At 33.7% G+C, this 9,667-nt stretch overlaps 1 protein-coding gene across 1 annotated transcript; it reads left to right on the top strand.

Annotated features, from left to right (window-relative positions):
* Positions 1-7,834: 7,834 nt before the first annotated feature.
* Positions 7,835-8,806, top strand: LOC145821872 (uncharacterized). Its single transcript, XM_082918447.1, has 2 exons — positions 7,835-8,398; positions 8,552-8,806. Exons 1-2 carry the CDS (start codon positions 7,835-7,837, stop codon positions 8,804-8,806), a joined length of 819 nt encoding a protein of 272 aa, XP_082774573.1.
* The last annotated feature ends 861 nt before the right edge of the window (positions 8,807-9,667 follow it).

Raw genomic sequence — 9,667 nt, 5'->3', positions numbered from 1 at the left:
ATTATTACAAAAATAAGGGCTTGTCATATGTTTACAAGTTTCTTCATCTTAGCCTAATCTCATTAGTGTAGGTCTTTAAATTTACACATTCTAATAATCAAGGTGAGAGTTCATGTACGCCTAAGGGCCAGCCTAGTTGGTCAATGGGTTTGCACTCCACGTGCTCAACTTAGGGTTCAATCCCTCCTGTTGTTTGTATCAAATTTTCTTTAAGAGGTCTATTGATAAGTGAGTACATGAAAGATGGCAGCATATCACAAATGACTCATGATTGTTTATGTAAAGGACACATGGCGAGTCAAGTCATGGGGGAAAGTGTGATAATTAAAGGCAATTATCAAATTGAAGCACACTGTGAAACTGTAGAAAGACTGAATCACATATTTGTATACTCAACTGATACATCATTCACATGTGAGAATACATCACTCTAATTGAGATTATATTTAAACTGATGAGAATACATACACAGATTATGTGTGTATGTATCAGTATAGATTACCCAATCTCATAATACATATTAATTAAATTTAAACTGAATCTTTGCCACTACATCTAAATTGATTACCCAATCACAAATTACCCATTCAGTTTAATCCATTTAAATGTAAACTCATTCATGTGTTAGTAGGCTACCCAATCTGTAAACTGAAGATTCAGTTTACAATTTAACTGTAAACCCCATCTTCAGTTTAAATGTGAACTCAATCTGAAAATACATACACAGGTAATCTCAATCTCTGAATACATACACAGATTAGATAATCTGTGTATGTAAACTTCATACACAGATTTACATAAATAATGACGAGTAGAATACATGAGAGAGAAAATTTCAATGAAAATAATCAAAATACATGAGATTAGATAGACAATCAATGGGTTAGGGCTTTGAAACTAATGAGAGAGAAAGGAAAAATAGGGGGAAAGGTATCAAACCCTAAAATCAAACCCATAAAACTCTAGTAATGAAACCACTTCAAACAAACCCATTTCAGAAATTAAGAAAAAATTAACTAGAATGGGTAGAATAAAAACCCTAGAGCAAGAGTTCACAGTTGGGGAAATAGAAGAAAGGCTAGAGAGAGAGAGAGAGAGAGAGAGATAGAGACAGTGAGACCGAGTTAGAGAGCGACAGAGCAAGAGAGTGAAAGGGAGCGAACCTGTTAGCAACGATGGCTGTGGTGATTTCCGGCGTACGGGAACAACGGTGGTGAGGTTGCGTGGTCGTGAGGTTTGTTGGTGATTTGTGTGGCAGAACGACAGAGAAAGAGGTGTTATGTCGCTGTGTGTATGCAAAGAGAGGCAAAATGTGTGAGATAGGCACGAAAACAATCTAAAACATTTCAAGCTTTAGCGAATAATGTTTTTGTTTGTCACCAAAACTGAATCATTGGCAATGTCTTCTTGAATATGATCTGCTGCCAATTGGTGACTAACGATTCTTTTGTCGGCAAAAAGTATACAACACCGACTAAAAAACAATTTAGTAGCCTAAAATATATACTATCAGCGACTACACAGTTTTTAGTTGCCTATGATGGAATATTTAGAGACAAAAATATTGTTTGGTCGCCAATAAGCTATATTTCTCGATTAAAAAATTTAATAGCTATATTATTTGGCGACCAAAAATTGTTTTCGTCGGCAATTGTTCAATAATTAGCAACTAAATAATAATTTAGTAGCCAATTGTGCCATTATTAGCGACTAAATTTATGTTAGCCGCCAATAAGCAATATACACCGACTAAAAAACTTTAGAAGCTAAATCTTTTTATTTTTTCCGACTAATAATATATTTTGTAGCTAATTCCAACACTTTCGGCGACTAAAAATTATTTAGTCGCCAAAAGTGTCATTTCCTACAGTGAAGCCAAGGGCTTTAACTGTATTGGACTTAAGTCTACTTTTGTCGTAACCAAGCACTGTCTTGAAAAGTTGTAAGCCTTTGGGGCACTCATTTATCTGTTTTACCTTCATATCTTACCTCTTGTACAAGTAATTGGGATAAATGAAAGATAATTATTTCATCTTGTGTTGTTATCTAATTAATATTGTGGATGGTTTATAACAATTATTTTGGGGCGTTACACATGGATCTATAAATATCGTGAAAATAATTAATCATAAAATTTCTACATCAATCGAAATATTAAATTACAATATCATTATATTTTCTTTAAAAAACTATTCCACATTTTTAACATAAATGAAAATATACTAATTATATGCATAGTAATATTCCAGATAATTATTTCACTAATTGATGAAAAAAAAAAACAGAGTATGAGATTAAATATTTTTGCCCTTCTACTTATTAGTTTGGTTCAACTATTCAATAAAATCGAGAACATTATCAATTTTTTTTAAAGGTTTTTTTATTTTTTTAATTTTGCACATCAATGTTCCATCATCATACTCATTGATAGACACAAAATTTAATATAGTTTTTTCAATTCTTTTTTTTTTTTTTTAAAGTTTTAGTTTTAGTTTTAATGTTTTTTTCCGCATAAATTTTTTTTTTTTCAATTTTAAAGTTGATATTTTAAAGTTTTGAAAATCAAAATAAATGTCAAATCATCATGTTCCTTTATAGATAATCATAAATGATGAACAATCATTGTTTCAAGGACAATTCTGACTATTAAAAATTAAATGGAACTTGAAGGTCCAAAAAAATCTTAGTTAGGACTTAATAGAATATAAATTCATAAATTAGAACTTGTATGTAAATTCCCGTTATATTAATGCATTCTTACACAAATAGTATACAAATAATATGCAATAATGAATTCAATGAATTGTATTATGAAATGAACTATTAAATAAAATTGTGTAATTGTGCAATTGTGCAATTAATTTTATACCTTCAATTGTATTCCAGGTACGAATTATGAAAAATTGAAGTGGGAAGTTGATACAAAAATATTTGTATAACACTACATATTTAAAGGATCTACTTATTATTTATTATTTAAGATAAGATTGTGATATAAACAATCTAGTTATAAATTAATGTTTATGTTTATAAAATTTCCTATTTATCTAGGGGTGGGCGCGGGTTGGTTGCGGTCACGGAACCTCCAATCCACCATCCGTCCGCCAGATTGGTAGATTGGAAAAAATCAATCCACATCCGTCCGCCAATTCGGCGGATGTGGATTGAGCGGATTGGTGGATGGATGTGAATCAGTTTGGCGGTTTAAAATTTTATAAATTTTCAACATAATTCAACTTGTGCACTTCCTCAAAAAAAAAAAAAAAAAGTATTACAGTCAATAATTTAAAAAAGTATAAAAATCACTGCATGCCTCATTCAAAAAAAGAAAGTTTGAAACTTTAGAATATTACAATCACTGCATGACTTATCCACATAGTACAATCATAACATGACTCATCCACATAAAGTATTACAATCTGTGGTTCTTAAAATATAAAAACAATTCAAACCACCAAAACTATGAACAGAGTAATAGTAGAGATTTTACGCCTCTATATTGTTATATCTATATCTGTTTTTGAAAAGAAAAACTAACCGGCATATATCATCTTTTTTTATTTATTATTTTTAGAGTTAGATTTAGAAACCAAAAAAATATAGATAAATAATACATTTATTTTTTTAATTCAAAAAATATATTCGAGTTGAAAACTATTTTTCAATAGAACATATTCAACAGAATATTTAATCTTTTTTTCAATTGAAAACACAAACAGAATATCTAAACAAATTCAAAATACAAAATCTTACAAATTACTAGGGGTGTTCGTGGTTTGGCTGTTCGATTGCGGCCAAAGAAACCTCAAATCCGCCATCCGTCCAAAACTAGGCGGATTGGAAAAAATCAATCTGCAACCGTCCACTAGTCATCATACATCCATCTAAAATGCGGCGGATCGGTTCTGTTCGGTCGGTTTGAGCGGATCGGTATATCATCTATCATTTAATTCTTCGGCCGAGTATATATCCATTTCTTGTTTAGTTATATTTTGGATACAAATCAATTTGCCAATATAAGTCTCCATATTTTGTATATCTATCAAACACCAATTTAAGAGATATGCATAATTACAATATTAACAGTTGATGAAAAATCACGTGTCACGTGTAACGCATGTGCCCAACCACTAATATTAAATAAAAAGTTCATTTTATCCTAAAGTATACATTCTTATTTATAATGAACGAAATCCTGACTAAACAAGTAAACAAGGAAGTAGCTAATTCATTGTTAGACGCTAAAATAAACAGAAAATTATCAACAAAAAATAAATAAATAAGTAAAATTGAGTTAAGCCCACATCTGAATATTAGGAAACAATAGAAATGCACCAAAACAAAGGTGCTAAAAATGAACTTCTCAAAATAAAGTTATTGCTAAAACGAAACTTTCTTAAAACGACAAAATCACTCATTAAAGTGTCTAAATGAAATAATTTGGCTAAAATTCCTTGTACTTCATTCTCATGACAACAATAATTTTTATTCAAAACGTTGTTTTTGATCAAACTATCAAATTTAAGATAATTCCGAACTTGTCACAAAGTATCATTATTACCCTCAAAATACAAATCTTTTTAATATTGGCCTTCGTTTGGCACAAGCTAAAATGCGGCTTTTTTGGTAAAATAGCTACAAAAAGACAAAATAGACTTTTTAGTCTAATAAAATAAAATGTCACATCCAAACCATAATCATTTCATTTTTTCTCTCACAAAAATTTAAAAAACCAAAAAGCCAATCCTAAACGAGGGTTTTTAGTTCCAGGTTACACTACAAGAGAAAGCACCTTTGCCGACTAATTTTGGCGACTAAAAATTTTTTAGTCACCAAAAATATACTTTTTGGCGATTAAATTTCATTTTGGTCGGCATTTGTTCTATATTTAGCTACTAAAATATTTAGTCGGCAAATATTCTCAATTAGCGACTAAATTTTAAATTAGTCGGCAAAAATTAGACTTTTCAGCGACTAAAAAAAAATTAGTCGCTATTGGTGTACAATTGAGGAAAGAAAAAATTAAATCTGTATTATACACTTTTTCCGACTAAAATACTTATTAGTCGCCAAATTGGCTTTACCGACCAAAAATTTTGTCCCTAAAGGCTGATCAGTCATTCATTCCCCGACTAAAAATAATTTAGTCGGTAAAAAGTTGAAATTTGAACTCGCGCCACTTCATTAAGTGATGCGCGCGCGTTGCTGGTGATGTATAGGCAACCATCTCACAAACTGAACCACAGTGTATCACACACCTCACCAAATCCCTTATAGAGCTCAGCCCCCTCACCATATTCTACTGTACGGGCGACGCACAGACAGCCACATCCACCTCCACCGCCACCGAGCCAATCACCACTGTCTCAGCCCTTGAATCACAGGTTCTCTCTCTCTCTCTCTCTCTCTCTCTCTCTCTCTCTCTCGCTTTGGCGTTGTGCTTCTCAGTCCGTCTGTGCCTCTCTCGCCTGAGCTCTTTGGAAAAGGGCATATCTATGTCTTTGTCTGTCTCTGTGTCTCTCCATCTCTCTCTCTCCATCTGCATCCCCCTTTCCCCGTGTTTTGCCCCTATTTCAGACCCGTAGCTTGCTGTGCAATGTGTGTGAATGATGTTTATTGTGTGTGAATGATGTTTGAATGAACAATCTGAAATCAATTTGTAAGCAATTTGTAATCATTTAATCAGTGTGTAATAAGCAATTTGTAAGCAATTTTTTTTTTTTTTTTGGCTCTAAAAAAGTAGTGATATGTGTTGTGAGAGAGGTACTTCGTTGTAAGAACTTGAATCAGGCGTTTCAAACTTGATGAAAGCCCTAAAGAATCTGAACACTATTATTCAGAGATTTTCATTTAACTGAAGCGTGCAATGAAAGGGGTTGGGATAATGATTTTAAAATCATTGATCCAAGAATGAATACCAAAAACAAAATCGCTTCTCTAGACCCATTGATTCAAGAAGAATATTGGAAATAGAGATACCAACAATCATTAATTCACACAAAATATTCAAAGTTGGAGAGAATAGTAAACAACTCAAAAAATCAATTTTCAAAAAATGATTAACACTTAGGCTTACAATGCGATTTATAATGAATAACAAATCTAGTCCAACTAGGAAACAATCTCCGGCAATTCGACAATTCATTGTCAGACATGATACTAATTAAGAAAAATACAAAAATGACAAAAAAAAAATAAAATAAAATAAAAAGAGTGAAAATATTCAACATGAACATGGAAACAACTAATTTAAACTCATAGGATCAAGACAGAATCAACAAAATTGGATTCTAACTTTTTCATCAAAAGTAAGAAAAAATTCACTTCCCCTTTTCAAACTATCAAACTTGTCACTTTATCGCATAAACTATCAATTTGAACAATTAGTACACTTTACCCCTTAAAACTATTGATATTAATTCACTTTATCCTAAACCGTTAGCAGATTTAATATGTTTAAAGGAATATCACCCCTGGCTGGCAGCACCAAAAATATTTGTGCATGTGATTTGCTTAATTTGATTGTATCCATAGATAGTTTGCTACAATTGGTTGTATTTTGTGCTTTATTGAAGGTTTTTCAAAACAAAATGTTGTGTTTTGCTGCATGATATCTTGAAATTTGTCTCCTTACTATGGGCTAAACTGAATCAACACCCTCAATTTATCATGTGTGTGCCAGTGTGATATTTCATAAAAATTATTAACATCATCAACGGATTGGGGTAAAATGAACTAATGTCAATAGTGTGTGTTCAAATTTATAGTTCAGCGTTAAAGAAGCAAAAGTATAATAGTTTGCAGGGTCAAAATGAATTTTTTTCTCAAAAGTCATTGAAGGCTCAAATCTTTTCAAAATTGGCAAAAATCACTAATTTGAGGCCCAAATGAGGGAATCCGCCTAGCATCTAATATGAAGAAAGGGAAAATATGTATGTATGAACTTATAACACAATAAAGCAAACACTCTTTTTTTCTTTTTCTTTTTTCAATCTGATAGAGTGTGGGAAGATGTAAAAAGCACAAATAATGTGTCAAGAGAAAGTGAGTCAAATTCCAAGTGTAATTATGAAAAAGCCTCTGATTTTACCTAAATAACAACATATGCCTTCTTATTACTAAGCATATGACAATGCCCTTCTCTTCCTCAAGCTTCTCTTCTTTCTCACCTAATAAATTTTTTTTACAGAGTTTCATGAATCAGATATAATAACACTAATAGTGAAACTCAAAGGGCTGCAATATTTGTTAATTCACTTTGGGGCATCCAAGTTTCCCGCAGTGAATCTCTTTGTTCACTACAAGAGAAAGCACCTTTGCCGACTAATTTTGGCGACTAAAAATTTTTTTGTCGCCAAAAGTATACTTTTTGGCGACTAAAATTGATTTCATATCTTATGTCAAATCTGTAATTGTTGACCTGTAGAAATGACAATTTTTTTCCAAGGTCTACTCCAAGATAGTATGACAATTTCTACAAATCATATGTATATAATCTTCTTACCCTTAGGGCTTAGATGAAGCCCTACCCAACAAACAAAGGCGGCACTAATATGGAAATAAAGATGATAAATCCAATATGTAAATGTAATCAATCTATTCATTTAAACTTGCTATTTATCACATTGGTAGGTTCCACATAGGGAATATAATATACTTACAGTCATCTGTCATAAAATATACTTATTCGTCTAACACTTAACTATATATAAAAGTCATCTGTCTTAATTAAGAAGTCAAAATATGACGATCATATCATTCCGTTGTTGAGTATTTTTGTTTATTTGTTGTCCATTCCTACGTTAAAGTTTGCTTCACTTGTAGGGTTCACAAGATGGACAAGAGTTGGATGATGATAAAAGATAGGTTGAAAAGTAAAGAGTACCAACAAGGTGTTAAGTCATTTATTGACTTTGCTACGAAGGATTTAGGCCCACACGATGAAATACGTTGTCCGTGTGTTGATTGCTTGAATGGCACAAAACATAGTCCACAAGTTGTACGCCTGCACTTAATTCGAAGAGGAATCGTGTGCTCTTATAGAACTTGGGTGCACCACGGGGAACATGTTGCACTGTGTCATGATCATCCTAGTGCGTCAAACATTGATGGTGAAAGATATAGAGCTGCAATTTTTTACATTGATGATAATTTGGGCGAGTTGCCTACTATGTTGGAAGAGATTTACATGAGTGGCCTCATGGATGATCATATCGACGAATCACCTAATAGCTTGGAGAGAGAAAATTTGGTGAATTTCATTAGGTTGTTTGATGCTGCTCGACGCAAAGTATACCCAGAGTGTGAAAATTTTTCCGTTTTGTCCTTCGTTATTAAGATGCTTCATATTAAGGTGTACAATAAATGGAGCAACAAATCCTTCGATATGGTTATGCAAGTTTTCAAAGACATTCTCCCAAAGTGTGACGAAACAGTTCCGTGGACCCTTTATGAAGCAAAAAAGTTCTTACGTGAATTGGGTTTGGGATATGAGACCATTCATGCATGCAAGAATGATTGTATTTTGTTTTGAAAGGATAATGTGAAACAGGAGAATTTCCCTACATGTAAGGAGTCTAGATACAAGTTCAACAATCAGAGTGGTAAAAAGATTCCTCGCAAAATTTTGAGGTACTTTCCTTTGACACCGAGGTTGAAGCGTTTGTACATGTCGAAAAAAACCGCCGCAGATATGAGATGGCACAAAGAGAAGCGTGTGGATGATGGAGTGTTAAGGCATCCAGCCGATGGTCAGGCATGGAAGGACTTTGATATGCAGCATCCGAAGTTTTCTGTGGAACCCTGACATGTAAGGTTAGGGCTTGCCACAAATGGTTTCAACCCATTTGGAAATATGAGCACATCGTACAACATGTGGCCCGTACTGTTAATGCCTTACAATCTTCCCCTGTGAAAGTGTATGCAAGAGCCATATCTGATGATGTCAATGCTTATTCCCGGTCCATCCTCTCCTGGAAGAGACATCAATGTTTACTTGCAACCATTAGTGGAGGAGTTAAAGAATTTGTGGGACCATGGTGTGCAAACATATGATGCCACAATCGGTGAAATATTTACAATGCATGCAATAGTCATGTGGACCATCAATGACTTCCCCGCATATGGTACCCTCTCTGGTTAGACTACAAAAGGTTACTTGGCTTGCCCTAATTGTAACATAGATGCATCATCTCAGCGTCTGCAAAGTAAGATAGGGTATATGGGTGCCCGCCGGCACTTGCCCGAGAACCATATTTGGCGAAGAAGTAAGCTCTTCAATGGTCAGAATGAGCATCGGTCTAAACATGTGGAGTTATCGGGAGATCAAATACTGCAGCAAATTGATTCGGGGACATATAGGCCGTATGGCAAGCATCCAAACAACTGAAAAAGACAACGGAATGAAAGTCCACCTTCCAATTAGACAAAAAGAAGCATTATGTTCGACCTACCCTATTGGAAAACGCTGAAGCTTCGACACAACCTCGATGTCATGTACATAGAGAAGAACATATGTGACAATTTGGTTGGGCCACTACTAAGCATTGATGGCAAGAACAAGGACACGAATAAAGCCCGCTTGGATCTAGAAAAGATGCGGATACGCAAGGAGTTACACTTGAAGAGGCATTCCAATGGCTTATTTGAGAAGCCTTCGGCATCGTAC

The sequence above is a fragment of the Camellia sinensis genome, chromosome 3 (assembly GCF_055761805.1).
Source record: "Camellia sinensis isolate YWXY chromosome 3, ASM5576180v1, whole genome shotgun sequence".
Lineage (NCBI taxonomy): Eukaryota > Viridiplantae > Streptophyta > Magnoliopsida > Ericales > Theaceae > Camellia > Camellia sinensis.
The sequence above is the reverse complement of the archived record's forward strand: the minus strand, read 5'-3'. Positions and strand labels throughout refer to the sequence as shown.

What these genes read in the sequence shown, in the direction of transcription:
- LOC145821872 (XM_082918447.1), top strand. Translation starts at nt 7,835, where the DNA reads ATGGACAAGAGTTGGATGATGATAAAAGATAGGTTGAAAAGTAAAGAG. An exon ending in CCTTCGATATGGTTATGCAA is followed by an intron (nt 8,399 to 8,551) that starts GTTTTCAAAGAC and finishes AATGTGAAACAG; the next exon opens with GAGAATTTCCCTACATGTAA.